Raw genomic sequence first — 21,474 nt, forward strand, 5'->3', positions numbered from 1 at the left:
CTGAATAGAAAACTGAGAAGAAGCTAGTCAAAATAGTTCAATGACCCTTGGGTAACAGGACGTGAGACATGTAGGCCTATAACCATTTGCATTTGAGTGATGAAATAACTTGTATCAATGCTTTTGGGGGATTTGACATCTAAAATTTGCACTTTCAAAATGTTACTTTCAGTGCTGCTACAATGGGTGGTCACCGTATCGCCTCATTTTTAACTATACAGTAATGCTGATTTTACTTTATATCTATAGGTATAGTGAGCCACCCAATCTAGATAGCAATTCATCTCAACAAACCCTCTATAAATCAGTTTATATGTTGATCCAATCTTTGTGGAATGGCACAACACTAACAATCAATGCTGCCATAACATGAGACCATTGCTATTACTAGAATCAGAACCCTCTTTTAGCATGTTGTGGCTGGAGTGGTGTAAAGCTCACTGCCATTAGACTCTGGAGCAGTGGAGAACACGTTCTCTGGAGTGATGAATCACGCTTCACCATCTGGAAATCCGATGGACGAATCTGGGTTTAGCAGATGCCAGGAGAACGGTACCTGCCAAAATGCATAATGCCAACTGTAAAGTTTGGTGGAGAAGGAATAATTGTCTGGAGCTGTTTTCATGGTTTGGGTTAGACCCCTTAGTTCCAGTGAGGAACTAAGGGGAAAATCTTAACGCTACAGCATACAATAACTTTCTAGATGATTCTGTGCTTGCAACTTTGTGGCAACAATTTGGGGAAGGCCCTTTTCTGTTTCATTATGACAATGCCCTGTGGACAAAGTGAGGTCCATACAGAAATGGCTTGTTGAGATTGGTGTGGAAGAATTTGACTTGGCTGCACAGTGCCCTGACCTCAACCCCATCGAACACTTTTGGGATGAATTGGAACGCCGACTGCGAGCCAGGCCTAAAGTCCTAACATCCGTGCCCGACCTCACTAATGCTCTTGTGGCGGAATGGAAGCAAGTCCCCGCAGCAAAGTTCCAACAGCTAGTGGAAAGCCTTCCCAGAAGAGTGGAGGCTGTTATAGCAGCAAAGGGGGGACCATTAATCAGTGGCGACCCGTCATTCAAGGCAGGTGGGGTAGAGCCACCTGTTTAGCTAAAACAATTCTATATGGTACCAGTCAAACGTTTGGACACACCTACTCATTCAAGGATTTTTCAGATTTTTTACAACTATTTTATACATTGTAGAATAATAGTGAAGACATCAAAACTATGTAATCATATAGTATCCAAAAAAGTGTTAAACAAATCAAAATATATATTATATTTGAGATTCTTCAAAATGGTCACCCTTTGCTTTGATGATAGCTTTGCACACTCTTGTCATTCTCTCAACCAGCTTCACAAGGTAGTCAGCTGGAATACACTTCAATTAACGGGTGTGCCTTGTTAATGCATTTGAGCCAATCAGTTGTGTTGAGACAAGGTAAGGGTAGTGTACAGAAGATAGTCCTATTTGGTAATAGACCAAGTCCATATTGTGGCAAGAACAGCTCAAATAAGCAAAGAGAAATGACAGTCCATCATTACTTTAAGACATGAAGGTCAGTCAATCCAGAAAATTTCAAGAACGTTTAAAGTTTCTTCCAAGTACAGTCGCAAAAACCATCAAGCATTATCATGAAACTGGCTCTCTTGAGGACCGCCACAGGAAAGGAAGACCAAGAGTTACCTCTGCTGCAGAGGATAAGTTCATGAGAGTTAACTGCACCATCGGATTGCAGCCCAAACAAAGGCTTCACAGAGTTCAAATAACAGACACATCTCAACATCAGCTGTTCAGTGGAGACTGCATGAATCAGGCCTTTATGGTCGAATTGCTGCAAGAAACCACTACTAAAGGACACCAATAAGAAGAAGAGACTTGCTTGGGCCAAGAAACACAAGCAATGGACATTAGACTGGTGGAAATCTGTCCTTTGGTCTGTTGAGTCCAAATTTGAGATTTTTGGTTCCACAGCATTCTGCAGCGATACGCCATCCCATCTGGTTTGCGCTTAGTGGGACTATCATTTGTTTTTTAACAGGACAATGACCCAACACACCTCCAGGCTGTGTAAGGGCTATTTGACCAAGAAGGAGAGTGATGGAGTGCTGTATCAGATGACCTGGCCTCCACAATCACCTGACCTCAACCCAATTGAGATGGTTTGGGATGAGTTGGACCGCAGAGTGAAGGAAAAGCAGCCAACAAGTGTCTCAGCATATGTGGGAACTCCTTCAAGACTGTTGGAAAAGCATTCCTCATGAAGCTGGCTGAGAGAATACCAAGAGTGTGCAAAGCTGTCATCAAGGCAAAGGGTGGCTACTTTGAAGAATCTAAAATCTATTTTGATTTGTTTAACAGTTTTTTGGTTACTGCATGATTCCATATGTTTTATTTCATAGTTGTTATGTCTTCACTATTATTCTACAATCTAGAAAATAGTAAAAATAAAGAAAAACCCTTGAGTGAAGAGACATATCTCTGTCCAAACTTTTGACTGGAACTGTATATATACAAATATATATATTAATTACCTGTTTTGCATGCTATTTTGGCATTAATAAGTGTCACATATCAGTTTGCATAGAATGTAAAAAAAAAAAATATTAATTGAGTAAATAAAGCCGCATACAAACACTTTTTTGTTTTCTTGAGTAAGGCAGCTCCAAAATGCAGGTGTTTCAGCCTAGCTCAGTGCTTTCTGTACTGGTGGGGCAGCCAGTCGAAATAAAAAGCACAGGGGTTGGTATTCTATTGTCTCAGTGTTCTGTCACTTATGGGGACACTACGTCACAGCCAAATCTACAGGGAGAGCTAGAAAATTCAAACCCTTGGGTGCTGCCATATATTTACATTAGAAGTGCCCATCCAAGAAGGCTCAAGGTCATTGGCCACAGATAAAATGACATCAAATCATGCTATATCTACCGTAGCTTTGATTGGATTGATCATGTCAGCATCATACTAGCAATCTAGACAAGCAGTCATCAACATTAATCATAACGACAATCTACTGGCAGAAATCACTGATGTCATGATTCAACATTGTTTTTTTTCTGAGTTCCTAGTTGTCTTGAAAGCACCATACAGAGAATGCCAGACGTTAATGACAAAATTTGAATGCAACATTTTGCCACAAGAAGGACCACCGTGCCACCTTTCTGTTCAAGTGAGCACAGCACAACAAGATGAGTCCAAAAATACCTTGTATGCTGCTGCATAAATGATGCCAGGGAGATATGCATACTGTAGCTAAGAAAGTAATATTAAGTTTATGTTGTGTTGTTTATGTAGTAGCCCATGTGCCTCACCCTAATAATTTCGTCCCTTTCCCCCTCATAACTTAGCCTACTGTTCTGACTTGGTGGTGCACATGTAGCCTATAGCCTGTTTTAGAGAAATGTCATCATCGAATATTGTAAGAGCTTTCATTGTCTGCTTATATGCCCCTTTCATTTAACCTACAGTTCTGACTTGGTGTACAGGAAGAACACTGTAAGAATGGCACATGTTCTGAATTCTGTTGCTGTACATTTCAAAAGTACTGAACAATAGCTATATTGACTACGTCCGTCTTAGCTCGCTCATTAATGTCTTAATCGAAATTACGGATTGCCTCTTATCTGCTCCTTGTTCCCTTATACCATAGTTTGTACATTTCAATTGTCAGTAGACACCACATTTGTTTAAGAAAGTCAGCCATATCAGCTATGGTTTTTTTTCCGCTGCGAGTCAAGGCTCCGCTGACAGCCAGGTGTAGCGGTGGTAAGGATTCACTCCATGGTGCTGAAAAGAAAGCTCTGCTGTTGGGACAGCTTTATGTAGGCCCTAACAGTTTGTGGGCACCGTTTGTCACCACTATAGTGCAATTAATGAATTGTTTAGTGTTGTGTAGTGGCTTTGCTGGATGCATCAAAACATATATACTTTGTTTGCCCCACCAAGATTTACATGCTAAAACCGCCATTGATATTAATGCCCATAATTTTGGATTGAGATGTTTAACGAGCAGGTGTCCACATACTTTTGGTAATGTAGTGTATACAGTGGGATACAAAAGTATTGACACCCTTCATAAAGACAAGCAATAATTACTGTATAAAATAAATAATTAAAATACTGAGCTATATTGTATGCTCCAAAAAAGTGTGAAATTATATAGTTTTATACTAACAAGTATTTATTTTTGTTTCATAAAAGTAGAGGTCAAACTTATGAACACCCCTAAAGATTCTTATAAATAAAGTAGTCAAAATGTTTAGTGTTTGGTCCCATATTCCTAGCATGCAATGACTACATCAAGCATGTGTCTCTACAAACTTGTTGGATGCATTTACTGTTCGTTTTGGTTGTGTTTCAGATTATTTTGTGCCCAATAGAAATTAAAGGTAAATTATGTATTGTGTCATTTTGGAGTCACTTTAATTGTAAATAAGAATAGAATATGTTTCTAAACACTTTTACCTTCATGTGGATGATACCATGATGACGGATAATCATGAATGAAGCAAGAATCGTGAATGAAGCAAGAAAGTTACAGAGGGTCAATGATCATACCACCAAGACAAGCTAACCTCCTGTGTTATTGGCAATAGTGAGAGGTTAGCATGTCTTGGGGGTACGTATGATCTTTGACCCTCTGTAACTTCCAAACATGTCTGTGTCTGGACATGAATTTGATGCTAACAGCAGTTTCTACCCATCCAGGAGTTTAAACCACGACATGGGCATTGTCATTAATCAATGCTGCTCCTTATTATCTGTACTTTGTCAACATTACAAGGCAGACATACAACTCCATATGGAACACACACAGCAGATGTTGACTACGTCCCAAATGGCACCATATTCCCTAAATAGTGCACAACTTTATAGTGTACTATTGTTGGCCCTGGTCAAAAGTAGTGCTCTTTATAGAGAATAGGGTGCCATTTGTGAAGAAGCCATTGTAACAATATGTTCTCTAGTCGCCCCTTTCCTTTAGCAGGTTTATGGAAAGCTACACCAGAATCACTCATGTACTTTTAAAGCCTTTGAAGAGTCTATGCTCACATCACTCAGAGTCTGGTTTTGCTTCAGCTAATATAAGGAGAAAGCAGAAACGGAGCACACAGGTTAGCAACGATCTCTTTCATTTCTTTCAAATATTTTATAAAAGCTTCTAAAAATAGCTCATTTTGATCCTTTAATAATACTCTGAAGGCATTGCTTACAGAAATGTAATGAAATGTGACCTTAAATTCCAGTGCAGACAATGGTAAAGTGGTAATACATTTCCTATTCCTTTATTTCCGCATAAAAATCCTTGACATAATGTATTTACAAACTCAAAACATAATTTTGTAAAAAAGTGATTATTATACCTCTCTCAAGCCCAATGTGGACACAAACACTGACATTGAAGAACTCAACACTTCTTTGGTCTCTTCAGGACCATGTCATCATACAAAGGTGTTTCTTGACAGTGGTCAATCAGACCAAGCCTTTTCAAAAGCGTCCATGACAGTTTCACTGTAACACCCTACTGGTCCTTCCAGTGTAGGAGGTGCTTGTAAAGGAAGATGAGGACGGGATAATCCTTTTGGAAGGTTTATAATGGTGTCGATTCCCAAACAACATCGGCATTCACATGTAATTTAGCTGTGAACTGATGGGCTCACAGACAGAACAGTCTCAAACCAGACTTGAGCTCTCTTGGTAGAGAGAAACATCATTGCTGTAGAAGAAGCTCCACTGATTCCTCCTAATACATCACTGTCTCCCATAGTGCAAAACCTTGAAATCAAGTAGTCAGTGACATCTGTGTAAAGTACCTCTGTGGACATTGCTTTCCTCATGGCAAAAATACATCATACAGTGCATTCAAATTATTATTTCATACCTCAATAATCTTAGAAAACCTTCTCAAAATGAGACAGAAAAAGGAGTTTAAATGTCAGATCTGTGTCTGGATACACTGGTCTAGGAATCTATTTAATTAGATAAGGCAAACAGTTGATAAGGTGTATGTTTAGCAAACTCATTCTCAGCAAATCTGGGATATAGCAACAAAAAGTCTCAATTGCCTCACATTTCCTCAACTCAATTGCTTCTAATGGGTGAAATAAATAGAAAATAACAAACAATGTTCTTCCCCTTTACCACAAGGGGATTGTTAGGGCAAAGAGGAGCGTTGGAGTCTGCAACCACTGACGGCGTGAACCACTTGTTGCACGCCACACAGCAGCCATTACAGCACGGCCAGGTCGTGGCAAGACTTGGCGCGAACCTTCAGCGCCATCTTCTTGTTGTTCTTGGCCACCAGGCGGTCTAGAAAGCGGCGGGCCTTCTTGGTGAGGCTCTCCTTACGCTTGTAGACGGAGCGCCGGCGCTCGTTGGTCTCCTTGCTGTCTCGCCGCAGGCGAATCTGCCTGACGATGCCCTCGAAGAGCTCGTGAACGTTGTGGTGGAGCGAAGCGGATGTCTCTATGAATTTGCAGTCGAACACCACAGCGCACGCACGGCCCTCTAGGAGAGAGCAGAGCACAGAGGAAGAAAGGGTCAAACGAGAGGTGTTTAAGTGTGAGAGGTTGACATTAGATTAATGTCTGGGTCTGACAACTTGGTCTGACAGTTTAAAATAAATAAAGAAGCCACACAAGGCAACCAATACATGTACCAAAATTGCAGAGGATTATATACACCAAAAATAAAAGACTTGTTTCCAAAGACTTGTTTCCATTCCATTGGTCCTCTATTGGTAGGCAAGTGGCTGCAGGGGAAAACAAGTGACATGGGCACTCTGTGCCATACATTCAATCATACACAATGTCCACATATTTAGAAATATACAAAACAAATCACTGGATCAGGTGAAACTTCTAACATAAATTCATTTGATTCATTGCTCAGAATTAGAACAAGCTTATTCTCACCTGCAGAACAGGTTAAATATTAAAACATTGACCAAATCATCAAGAATTACAGTGACATTGTTAAATACAGTGTTAGTGTATGAGATGTGTGCTGTAAATCCAACTCTTGGAATGTTAAATGAACAGTTCATAGTATGTCGTGTGGACTGCAACATTTGATATGTGATTTCTATGTTCTGTAGTTTTGACTATGAAGTCCACAGAAAATGCAACACAAACTGTTGTAAGCCAAACTATTTTACTCTCTCTTATAAGCAGAGCGCTGCTCATATTGCTTTAAATGGCTGTCATCAAATCACTGTTCAGAAGAAGATGTGGAGAGATGCTTTAATGATAACATCATTATCATTGGAATCAACGTTACCGTCTACAGCCACTTCCCTGGAGCGGACCAGGTCACTTTTGTTGCCCACGAGGATGATAGGAATGTTCTCGGCCTGCCGTATGCGCCGCAGCTGGATGCGTAACTCGGAGGCACTCTCGAAGCTGGTGCGATCCGTGATGGAGTAAACTATGACGTAGGCATTGCCCACCTGCATACAGTAGTCCTGGACCCACTTCTCATCCTCCTCCTGAGAGAAACAAATGAAAACTGTTATCCAACAGAAATAAAGTTCAACATTCACCAACAATAGCCATATTTGGGGGCTCGCCAGGATCGGGACTTTGATATGGCATGTGTTCTTTGATGTTATCATTGAAGCCAACCTTGATGTCAAATATGACCTTGTCCATTTAAAAGATCAGTGATGGTCAACATGAAGTTTTAACTTCCTTATTCGAAAAGGGTATATGCAAATTGTGAGATGGACCCAAGCGGATTTCTATGTTTTGTGAATACAGAACTCTGGTTTCCAGGGATGGTCATTGGTCAAACATACAGTACATCTATCTGACTTTCTGCCTCTAAAAAAACACTTGGTGCCCTTAAACACAGTCAAACCACTGTCCTTATAGACATCATTATGTCCTTATATCTCCTCTTACCCAGTACAGACAAGTCAACACGCAGCCTGGCCTGCACGCTTCACTCCCCAGCTGTAATCAATACTGGAGTAATTAGGCCCCACAGCCATCAGTGTCCCATACAGACGCTTGCCCCATACCACTGGAGCCATGCACCACTCACTGACTCCAGCACAACCAGGATTCAACCCACTTTGGGGGGTGAGTCAATGGGATATTGCTACAGGCACAGAGTGAGCACATATATATTTTTCCACAATGACGGGTTGCCCTTTAGGTATCATAGTTGTTTTGAAGAGAATAGAATGTAGGCTTATGGTTCAGTGGGTTGTTTCAGGCACAAGAGGACTTTTTATTTTCTCTACCTCAGTGTTTGTGTTCTCTCGAATGCCATCAAGTACACCATGTATCTTTTATTTTACCCCAATTTCGATCTTGTCTTATCGCTGCAACTCCTCAATGGGCTTGGGAGGCGAAGGTCGAGTCACGCGCCCTCCGAAACCCACCAAACCACGCTTCTTAACAAGCACCCGCTTAACCCAGAAGCCAACTGCACCAATGCGTCGGAGAAAACACTGTTCAACTGATGACCAGGGTCAGCCTGCAGGCGCCCGGCCCGCCACAAGGAGTCGCTAGAGCGCGATGAGCCAAGTAAAGCCCCCTCGGCCAAACCCTCTCCTGGCCCGGACGACGCTGGGCCAATTTTGCGCTGCCCTATGGGACTCCCGATCACAGCCGGTTGTGACACAGCCTAGGAACAAACCTGGGTCTGTAGTGACGCCTCTAGCACTGCGATGGAGTGCCTTCGACCGCTGCGCCACTCGGGAGGCCCCATACACCATGTATCTTGAAGGTAAACAAACTAAATAGATGAAGTTATAGAACTTGGTTTTTCCTGTTTTTCTTGTTAAAATTAGTATTTTTTTCCACCTTTTTTACTTCGAAAAGAGTCTTGTTGCAAGAAGATATCATATTCACCACTACTGTGCAATCCATTTTTTGGTGACAAAACCAGGTTCATGGTTATTGTCGTACCTGTTTCTCGTTCTCCCAGGTGTCCATGACGATGAGGATGGTCTCCTCCCCATCCACAGTCATGGTTTTCTCATAGGTGTCCTCTAAACCAACAAACAATAACCAGGAAAGAGATTAGAAAATACGTTATTTCATACTGTACGTTCCTCAATAACGTTGGAAAACATTCTAAAAGGAAGACAGAAAAGGGAGTTGAAATAGTTACATCAGATGGTGGATAGGCAAGAAAAAGTATGTGAACCCTTTGGAATAACCTGGACTTCTGCATCAATTGGTCATAACATTTTATCTGATCTTCATCTAAGTCACAACAATAGACAAACACAGTCTGCTTAAACTAATAACACACAAACAATTATATGTTTCACGTCTTTATTGAACACACCGTGTAAACATTCACAGTGCAAGGTGGGAAAAGTATGTGAACCCTCGGTTTTAATAACTGGTTGACCCTACTTTGGTAGCCATAACCTCAACCAAATGTTTTCTGTAGTTGCGGATCAGACCTGCACAATGGTCAGGAGGAATTTTGGACCATTCCTCTTTACAAAACTGTTTCAGTTCACAAATATTCTTGGGATGTCTGATGTGAACCGCTCTCGAGGTCATGTCACAGCATCTCAAATCGGGTTGAGTTCAGGACACTGACTGGGCCACTCCAGAAGGCGTATTTTCTTCTGTTGAAGCCATTCTGTTGTTGATTTACTTCTGTGTTTTGGGTCGTTGTCCTGTTGCATCACTCAACTTCTGTTGAGCTTCTCCTGCAAAATGTCTTGATAAACTTGGGAATTCATTATTCTGTCGATGATAGCAAGCTGTCCAGGCCCTGAGGCAGCAAAGCAGCTCCAAACCATCATGCTCCCTTCACCATACTTTACAGTTGGGATGAGGTTTTGATGTTGGTGTGCTGTGACTTTTTTTCTCCACACAGTATTGTGTATTCCTTCCTTCCAAACAAATCAACTTTACTTTCATCTCTCCACAGAATATTTTGCCAGTAACGCTGTGGAACATCCAGATGCTCTTTTGCAAACATCAGACGTGCAGCAACGTTTTTTTTGGACAGCAGTGGCTTCTTCCGTGGTGTCCTCCCATGAACACCATTCTTGTTTAGTGTTTTACGTATTGTAGACTCGTAAAGAGAGATGTTAGCATGTTCCAGAGATTTCATTAAGTCTTTAGCTGACACTCTAAGATTCTTCTTAACCTCATTAAGCATTCTGCACTGTAATCTTGCAGTCATCTTTGCAGGACGGCAACTCCTAGGGAGAGTAGCAACTAGATGTCGACCGATTATGATTTTTTTTTCAACGCCGATACCGATACCGATTATTGGAGGGCCAAAAAAACGATGCCAATTAATCGTCCGGTTTTATTTATTTATTTGTAATAATGACAATTACAACCATACTGAATGAACACTTATTTTAACTTAATATAATACATCAATAAAATCAATGTAGCCTCAAATAAATAATGAAACATGTTCAATTTGGTTTAAATAATGCAAAAACAAAGTGTTGGAGAAGAAAGTAAAAGTGCAATATGTGCCATGTAAAAAAGCTAACGTTTAAGTTCCTTGCTCAGAACATGAGAACATATGAAAGCTGGTGGTTCCTTTTAACATGAGTCTTCAATATTCCCAGGTAAGATGTTTTAGGTTGTAGATATTATAGGAATTATTGGACTATTTCTCTCTATACAATTTGTATTTCATATACCTTTGACTATTGGATGTTCTTATAAGCACTTTAGTCTTGCCAGTGTAACAGTATAGCTTCCGTCCCTCTCCTCGCTCCTACCTGGGCTCGAACCAGGAACACATCGACAACAGCCACCCTCGAAGCAGCGTTACCCATGTAGAGGAAGGGGAACAACTACTCCAAGTCTCAGAGCGAGTGACGTTTGAAACGCTATTAGCACGCACCCGGCTAACTAGCTAGCCATTTCACATCGGTTACACCAGCCTAATCTCGGGAGTTGACAGGCTTGAAGTCATAAACAGCGCAATGCTTGAAGCATTGTGAAGAGCTGCTGGCAAAACGCATGAAAGTGCTATTTTGAATGAATGCTTACGAGCCTGCTGCTGCCTACCATCGCTCAGTCAGACTGCTCTATCAAATCATAGACTTAATTATAACATAATAACACACAGAAATACGAGGCTTAGGTAATTAATATGGTCGAATCCGGAAGCTATCATCTCGAAAACAAAACGTTATTCCTGTTACATTGCACAATCTTCAATATTATGTCATAATTACGTAAAATTCTGGCAAATTAGTTCGCAACGAGCCAGGCGGCCCAAACTGTTGCATATACACTGACTCTGCTTGCAATGAACGCAAAATGACACAATTTCACCTGGTTAATATTGCCTGCTAACCTGGATTTCTTTTAGCTAAATATGCAGGTTTAAAAATATATACTTGTGTATTGATTTTAAGAAAGGCATTGATGTTTATGGTTGGAACAACGTGTACCTAAGCGATTATATGCAAAGCAGGACAGGCTAGATAAACTAGTAATATCATCAACCATGTGTAGTTAACTAGTGATTATGATTGATTGATTGTTTTTTATAAGATTAGTTTAATGCTAGCTAGCAACTTACCTTAGCTTCTTACTGCATTCGCGTAACCTCGTGGAGTGCAATGTAAAGCAGGTGGTTAGAGCGTTGGACTAGTTAACGGTAAGGTTGCAAGATTGAATCCCTAAGCTGACATGGTAAAAATCTGTCGTTCTGCCCCTGAACAAGGCAGTTAACCCATCGTTCCTAGGCCGTCATTGAAAATAAGAATGTGTTCTTAACTGACTTGCCTAGTTAACTAAAAAAATATATATATATATATACAAAACCCCCCCCAAAAAAATTCCCAAATCGCCATCCAAAAATACCGATTTCCGATTGTTATGAAAACTTGAAATTGGCCCTAATTAATTGGCCATTCCGATTAATCGGTCGACCTCTAGTAGCAACAGTGCTGAACTTTCTCCATTTATAGACATTTTGTCTTACCGTGGACTGATGAACATCAAGGCTTTTAGACATACTTTTGTAACCCTTTCCAGCTTTATGCAAGTCAACAATTCTTAATCTTGGGTCTTCTGAGATCTCTTTTGTTCAAGGCATGGTTCACATCAGGCAATGCTTATTTGAATAGCAAACAAAAATGTTTTGAATGTTTTTTATAGGGCAGGGCAGCTCTAACCAACATCTCCAATCTCGTCTCAATGATTGTACTCCCGGTTAGCTGACTCCTGACTCCAATTAGCTTTTGTAGAAGTCATTAGCCTATGGGTTCACATACTGTTTCCAACTTACACTGTGAATGTTTAAATTATGTATTCAATATAGATGAGAAAAATACTATAATTTGTGTGTTATTAGTTTAAGCAGACTGTGTTTGTCTGTCGTTGTGACTTGTGACTAATTTTAGAACCAATTTATGCAGAAATCCAGATAATTCCAAAGGGTTCACATACTTTTTCTTGCCACTGTAGTGTAAAAATTGTAACCTAGTTGGCCTGCTACTTTTGCTAAACATTCAAATACAACTCTTAGGGACGGTTACCCAGACATGGATTAAGCCTAAGACTAACTAAACTAAAACTAACTAGACTAAACATCACTTTCAATGGACATTTTCAGTTAAAAATGCTTTTTAGTCCAGGGCTAGGCTTAGTCTGTGTCCGGGAAACCACCCCTACATCTTGTTGTAGGTACAGAAAGGATTTAGTATAATTTATGTCACCTCCTTCTACTATATGTCTACAATTGGTGGCAGTCAACAGGTGTGAAGTCATTTGGAAATATCTCTCTATATATGAGACACAAACACACATATATATACACACACACACACACACACACACACACACACACACGTGTATATATATATATATATATATATATATATATATATATATATATATATATATATATATATATATGGGCTTGTTCTTTATGAATGGAAACCTGATGGAGACCTAAGGCTTGAAACCTTGTAGACTGCTGTCAATAAACCACATGGGAGCATACACATGTATATCAGTGAGCTGAATCACATTTTTTCTTATGATGAATAATTTAGGCCATTTTAAACTTATTTGTCTTTAGTAACTAAAATATGAAGGTCTTTTGCAAAGTTGGTAAAATATATTTGACATCCAAGAACTCTACTGATGTGTTTATCCCTACTACCTATAAAAGGTGCTATGGAGTTATTACACTTCCACTAGCATCTCATGACCATGGAGTTATTACACTTCCACTAGCATCTCATGACCATGGAGTTATTACACTTCCACTACCATGTCATGACCATGGAGTTACTACACTTCCACTACCATGTCATGACCATGGAGTTATTACACTTCCACTACCATGTTCATGACTATGGAGTTATTACACTTCCACTACCATCTCATGACCATGGAGTTATTACACTTCCACTACTATATAATGACTATGGAGTTATTACACTTCCACTAACATGTCATGACTATGGAGTTATTACAATTCCACTACTATATAATGACTATGGAGTTATTACACTTCCACTACCATCTCATGACCATGGAGTTATTACACTTCCACTACCATGTCATGACTATGGAGTTATTACAATTCCACTACCATGTCATGACTATGGAGTTATTACAATTCCACTACCATGTCATGACCATGGAGTTATTACAATTCCACTACCATGTCATGACCATGGAGTTATTACAATTCCACTACCATGTCATGACCATGGAGTTATTACACTTCCACTAACATCTCATGACCATGGAGTTATTACACTTCCACTACCATGTCATGACTATGGAGTTATTACAATTCCACTACCATGTCATGACTATGGAGTTATTACAATTCCACTACCATGTCATGACTATGGAGTTATTACAATTCCACTACCATGTCATGACCATGGAGTTATTACAATTCCACTACCATGTCATGACCATGGAGTTATTACACTTCCACTACCATGTCATGACTATGGAGTTATTACACTTCCACTACCATCTCATGACCATGGAGTTACTACACTTCCACTACCATCTCATGACCATGGAGTTACTACACTTCCACTACCATGTCATGACCATGGAGTTATTACACTTCCACTACTATATAATAACTATGGAGTTATTACACTTCCACTAGCATCTCATGACCATGGAGTTACTACACTTCCACTACCATCTCATGACCATGGAGTTATTACACTTCCACTACTATATAATGACTATGGAGTTATTACACTTCCACTACCATCTCATGACCATGGAGTTACTACAATTCCACTACTATATAATAACTATGGAGTTATTACACTTCCACTACCATCTCATGACCATGGAGTTACTACACTTCCACTACCATGTCATGACTATGGAGTTATTACAATTCCACTACCATGTCATGACTATGGAGTTATTACAATTCCACTACCATGTCATGACCATGAAGTTATTACACTGCCACTACCATGTCATGACTATGGAGTTATTACAATTCCACTACCATGTCATGACTATGGAGTTATTACAATTCCACTACCATGTCATGACTATGGAGTTATTCCAATTCCACTACAATAGCATGACCATGGAGTTATTACACTTCCACTACCATGTCATGACCATGGAGTTATTACACTTCCACTACCATGTTCATGACTATGGAGTTATTACAATTCCACTACCATGTCATGACTATGGAGTTATTACAATTCCACTACAATAGCATGACCATGGAGTTATTACACTTCCACTAACATGTCATGACCATGGAGTTATTACAGTTCCACTACCATGTCATGACCATGGAGTTATTACACTTCCACTACCATGTCATGACTATGAAGTTATTACACTTCCACTACCATGTCATGACCATGGAGTTATTACACTTCCACTACCATGTCATGACTATGGAGTTATTAGACTTCCACTACTATATAATGACTATGGAGTTATTACACTTCCACTACTATATAATGACCATGGAGTTATTACACTTCCACTACCATGTCATGACTATGGAGTTATTACAATTCCACTACCATGTCATGACCATGGAGTTATTACACTTCCACTACCATGTCATGACTATGGAGTTATTACAATTCCACTACCATCTCATGACTATGGAGTTATTACACTTCCACTACCATGTCATGATTATGGAGTTATTACAATTCCACTACCATGTCATGACTATGGAGTTATTACAATTCCACTACCATGTCATGACCATGGAGTTATTACAATTCCACTACCATGTCATGACCATGGAGTTATTACACTTCCACTAACATCTCATGACCATGGAGTTATTACACTTCCACTACCATGTCATGACTATGGAGTTATTACAATTCCACTACCATGTCATGACTATGGAGTTATTACAATTCCACTACCATGTCATGACTATGGAGTTATTACAATTCCACTACCATGTCATGACCATGGAGTTATTACAATTCCACTACCATGTCATGACCATGGAGTTATTACACTTCCACTACCATGTCATGACTATGGAGTTATTACACTTCCACTACCATCTCATGACCATGGAGTTACTACACTTCCACTACCATCTCATGACCATGGAGTTACTACACTTCCACTACCATGTCATGACCATGGAGTTATTACACTTCCACTACTATATAATAACTATGGAGTTATTACACTTCCACTAGCATCTCATGACCATGGAGTTACTACACTTCCACTACCATCTCATGACCATGGAGTTATTACACTTCCACTACTATATAATGACTATGGAGTTATTACACTTCCACTACCATCTCATGACCATGGAGTTACTACAATTCCACTACTATATAATAACTATGGAGTTATTACACTTCCACTACCATCTCATGACCATGGAGTTACTACACTTCCACTACCATGTCATGACTATGGAGTTATTACAATTCCACTACCATGTCATGACTATGGAGTTATTACAATTCCACTACCATGTCATGACCATGAAGTTATTACACTGCCACTACCATGTCATGACTATGGAGTTATTACAATTCCACTACCATGTCATGACTATGGAGTTATTACAATTCCACTACCATGTCATGACTATGGAGTTATTCCAATTCCACTACAATAGCATGACCATGGAGTTATTACACTTCCACTACCATGTCATGACCATGGAGTTATTACACTTCCACTACCATGTTCATGACTATGGAGTTATTACAATTCCACTACCATGTCATGACTATGGAGTTATTACAATTCCACTACAATAGCATGACCATGGAGTTATTACACTTCCACTAACATGTCATGACCATGGAGTTATTACAGTTCCACTACCATGTCATGACCATGGAGTTATTACACTTCCACTACCATGTCATGACTATGAAGTTATTACACTTCCACTACCATGTCATGACCATGGAGTTATTACACTTCCACTACCATGTCATGACTATGGAGTTATTAGACTTCCACTACTATATAATGACTATGGAGTTATTACACTTCCACTACTATATAATGACCATGGAGTTATTACACTTCCACTACCATGTCATGACTATGGAGTTATTACAATTCCACTACCATGTCATGACCATGGAGTTATTACACTTCCACTACCATGTCATGACTATGGAGTTATTACAATTCCACTACCATCTCATGACTATGGAGTTATTACACTTCCACTACCATGTCATGATTATGGAGTTATTACAATTCCACTACCATGTCATGACTATGGAGTTATTACACTTCCACTACCATGTCATGACTATGGAATTTTCCATGTGGAAAAAAGCATTGAGCCATGTCTTGTTTAGTCTGATGAGATCCTCCTAGCCATCGTGACAGGGAGACTAAAACACACTTTGGCCAAGAGTGAAAGAGCTTGTTACATTTTCCACTTTCAGCTCTAACCTTATTGTAAAAGCTGCCTGCACGAGACAATGACAAATGGTCCGGCAAAGCTTTTAGAAGTTGAGGTCATTGAGTTGAAGTTACAATATAGGTCAAAACCTATAAACAAGCAATCAAGTAATATGTCTAGTAATATACCTACATTGGCATGAGTTGTAATCGCCTCGTAATGCTGTTCTGTCCTCATAAAACACTTGCCATTCATCACACCAGCTCTAAACTAACCAAGCAGTCCACTTGAAGAACAGCTCAGTTGCTGTCAGTGTGACAACCTAAGTGACAAGACACTAAAAATAACAATAACACCACCAGTCAGTGAGAGGCTGAAAACAGATGTCAGAGAGGGTGGGGGTGGGGAGGTGTCATAAGGGAGCCCTTATCTTTCTGAAGAGCTGGGACACACACACTGCCATGTCAGCAGAACCTGAACCTAACCTCACCATCCAGAAAAGATAAGCAAGAGAGCTGAGCCCACACATCCACCCCCTCTCTCGCTCACTAGAACAGACAGGGGCAACCCCTCTCTGCTTCTTATCATTCATCTCTGTCCTGTTTGGGATAGCCTCTTTAGGAATTCCCATCTTCTGTCTGGCTGTGTCTGCACATGCTTTGGGATTTGGCAAAATACATGTACAGTACAAAGATTTTGAAAAAGTTTTCCTCTAATCTTTTGGAAAAACACAGGCTATATCTAACTAAATGATGAGGTTATGAAAATACATGTCCCCACGTCACCTCAGGAATTCTCTCCAGTCAAATAAGCCTTACATCAGAATATCTTAGGCTGCGTTTACACAGGCAGCCCAATTCAAATATTTTTTCACTAATTGGTCTTTTGACCAATCAGATCAACTCTGAAAAATATCTGATGTGAAAAGATCTGAGGTGATTGGTCAAAAGACCAATTAGTGAAAAAAATATTTTAATTGGGCTGCCTGTGTAAATGCAGCCAATGTGACCATATCAGTAACCACAGAGATGCACTGGGCCTAGTCAGTGCATATTCCAATTGCACACATTATAATGATCATGTAATATCACATTTGATGGGGGAACTCCATTCCCAGTTTATCAGAGCTTCTCTAAATGTAGCTCATAGAAAACAACCACTGAGGCTATTACCTATTTCAGGGATCATCAACTAGATTCAGCCACAGGCAGATTTTTTCTTGAGCGGATGGTCAGGGGGCCGGAACATAATTACAAATAATTTGTAGACTGCAAATCGACCTCAAGAAGCCCAAACAGATATAACATTTGAACAAAACATAGTAATTTCAAGACTTGCTTACATTTGTATACGATCACATATCTCTCTACTATGTGTGGGAATACTTGGAACAGATTTCCAAAATTAAAATCACTTGGTGCTGATGTGCAGGTGTTTTTACAGTTTTTTATGCTGAACAACTTGGGGGGGGGGCAAATAAAATCACCCGCGGGCTGGCAGTTGGGGAACCCTGCCCTATTTAGTTCACTACTTTGAACAGGGCCCAGGGATCTGGTCAAAAGTAGGACACTATGCACTATGTAGGGAATAGGATGCAATTTGGGATACATCATTTGAGAAATGACCAAACAGAACAGGGTCCTGGGTGGTGGTGTCAGTCAAACGGTGTCCTGTCCTAGAGGGTCTCCCTGACACACAGCCCTTCTGACAGCTGATGGGTCTCTCCACAACAACAGGGCCACTCATAACATTCAGCTAGTCTGCATCCCAAATGGAACCCTATTCCCTTTATAGTGTACTACTTTTGACCAGAGCCCTATGGTCAAAAAAGTAGTGCACTATTAAAGGAAAATAGGGTGCCATTTGGGATGCATCTTCAGCCAGTCACTCCCGTCCACAGCCATCAGCAATGACTCGACACACACAGGTCACAACAACATGAACTTCTCACAAACGAATGAAGTCACTGTCTGTCTAGGCTACCCTATCATGCATGACCAAAAACATTTCATGATTAATTTGTTTTGTAAATATTCTCAGCACTATTATTAAATTGAGAACTATAGAGAAATTTGTATTTTAAAAGGACAACCTCCACAAACCACAACACAGCTGGATGCCGAAATGTATGGGTCAATACAAACTGCAAGTCAATGCTTTGAGGTCACTCACTACTACATGTGCCAGTTACAGGAGTTCCATAAATGTAGTTGTGACAGGTTAGCCAAGGTTATCAGGGCTAGGGCAATGTCAGAGACAATTACTGAAAGTCATTGTTGAAGAGATGCATAAATGAATTAACTAATTTAATAACCAATTAGTCATTAGTGTCCATGGATTTTAACTAGGAGAAAAGGAATTGCTTTTAGGTTACTGATAAGAGATTGACAAAAAACGACCCAATAGTTGTGATAGTAGGCTATACACACCATAAATAGCATTGTAATAATCATTGGAATTGTGCTTAGTAAAAAACCCACCTCCTGTATGGTCGTGAGCATCCTTCTCCTGTATGCCAGCAAAGATATTGGCAAGACTCGACTTTCCAACACCGTGGTCTCCTAGCAAAACAACGCGGTATAAACATTCTGCTCCCGAGCCATCCGAGTCATTGTCTGAGTCATCAGAAGACCAATTGGCGCGGCAGTGGAGAGACTTGTCTCCGGGATGGTATGAGGCAGACTGGCAGAGCGGAGGGTGATGGAGGTCTGCTGGCGGGTCTCTGCCTCTCGGCCCCGGCTGATGAGAGGCAGGGATAGGAGTACTTGCCCTTCTCCGCAAAGTCTCTTTGCCCTCTCTCTGGGTATGTGTCATCTTGGCGAAAAGGCAAAGAACATCCCTTAAAAAGAATGTATGCAGCATAATCAGATGATAAAGTCATAATTTATTTTAGGACAAAAAAATAGCACATATCCTACTGGAGTGAAAAAAGCACTGAAACATAATATTGTCTTTCATTTACTCACAACTGTAGCCATGAATCTTCTAATTGTGTCCAGTATTCTCCATTTCAGAGCAAAGCACAGACTACACCATAGGCTAGTAAAGTTTTCGCGCGTCGGGGAGCCGTGTGCGAGCTGTCATTCTGTTCTTGTAAGAAGACAAGCTTCCAATGTTTCAATCAGTTTTGTTACACTTGTATAGAATAGCTGATGGGACATTGTAACAGTATACACTGGAGTCATGGCAACAGCCTGCAAAGTTCCACAACCCTGTTAAAAATTTAAGAGTGGAATCAGGGGTCGCTCTCTCTGTTCTTCTACTCGCATCTTTCTGTCTCTCTTTCCTCTCTCTGTCTCCCTCTCCGTCTCACACACACACACACACACGTTCAAAGGCATTCAGAGCCAATGTTTCAGATCACCTCCAGTGATAACACTAAGACGTAGCCATAGCGTAGCCTACTTCAAATATTTGGAAAACTCGAAGCACCACTAACTTTGTTAGTCAACAACTAAATAATGTAACAGGGACGCCCGGCGGTTTAATAATTTCAATAGAATATTTTTGCTGTCATGAACCAAAGTTTTCGTGAAAAGCTATTGCACTTCCTGTCCAACAAGTTGTTGGCTACATGGATATGGCGTATGTTAATTGGGCTAATTTATTTTTCCACCAATGGATAGATACTCACCCGTGCTGTAAATCCCGCTAAACGCATGTAGGCAATGCGCGCTTGAACACGCTGCGTGTTTTCAGCCGAGCGGGTCCTTTGTTGATGCGCGTGCTTCGAATCAACCCTCATTTGATTTCCTCATTGCTGCTGCAACTTTTCCCGTGTGCGAGTTCACTTTAATCTCATTGAAGAACACACCCCGACTACATGACGTGAAGTAAGTCACTTCCTGTTCTAAACTGTTAGTGTTCTCTCTTACCACAATGTTGACCTCCACAGTGCAGACATAGTTAAAAAGTTCCTTTAATGTTTGCACATTGCCCACACAGGGCAACCACTGTTTATATACAAATCTAGAAAATTACATTTCCTGAAGAAAATGTGGTGTGCTTGCTAGCTTGTTTGAAAGTATTTATGGTTGTGAAATAAGTTATAGTAGTGGTAGTGACTACAGTAGTGGTAGTGAAAAGTAGGTAGATGTAAAAATGTATTGATTTATTGGACAGGATAGCCTGAACATGTAAAATATGGTTTAGTGTCTCTAGCTTATGCAATTCAAAAGTTACTGTTGGTAGGTTAAATTATGCTAATATTTGAAAATGTCTAAAGTTATAGTTTTGAAGTTAGGATAGCCTGAATATGAGAACGTTGGTTTGGGGTCTCTAGCTTGAATGGTTCAAGAGTTACTATTGATGAGTTATTTTATGCAAATCTACAGTAATATAGTTATAGTTGATAAATGTTTTAAATAATTTGAAGTTGGGATAGCCTGAATATGTGAATGTCTCTAGGTTGAACGGTACAAGAGTTACTGGTGGTGAGTTATTTAATGCAAATGTATAAAGTTATAATTGATAAACGTAAACCAAAAAATCAAGTTAGGATAGCCTGAACATTTAAAAAAAAATGTTTTACCATTGAAGTCTATGGGCCTTTTTTGCCATTGAAATGCACTGGGAGCTCATTTAAATATTGATATAGTTCCAAAAGTAAAATGCTGTCAAAAATATTTTATCAAGCAATCCGAGT

At 40.0% G+C, this 21,474-nt stretch overlaps 1 protein-coding gene across 1 annotated transcript; it reads right to left on the reverse strand.

Annotated features, from left to right (window-relative positions):
- Positions 1–5,173: 5,173 nt before the first annotated feature.
- Positions 5,174–20,611, reverse strand: LOC115150403 (GTP-binding protein REM 1-like). Its single transcript, XM_029693654.1, has 5 exons — positions 20,464–20,611; positions 19,310–19,668; positions 8,915–8,997; positions 7,278–7,485; positions 5,174–6,506 (listed from the first exon to the last, which is right to left on the reverse strand). Exons 2-5 carry the CDS (start codon positions 19,641–19,643, stop codon positions 6,229–6,231), a joined length of 903 nt encoding a protein of 300 aa, XP_029549514.1. The 5' UTR covers positions 19,644–19,668; positions 20,464–20,611; the 3' UTR covers positions 5,174–6,228.
- Positions 20,612–21,474: the final 863 nt, after the last annotated feature.

This window comes from Salmo trutta, chromosome 16 (assembly GCF_901001165.1).
Source record: "Salmo trutta chromosome 16, fSalTru1.1, whole genome shotgun sequence".
NCBI classification, from domain to species: Eukaryota; Metazoa; Chordata; class Actinopteri; order Salmoniformes; family Salmonidae; genus Salmo; species Salmo trutta.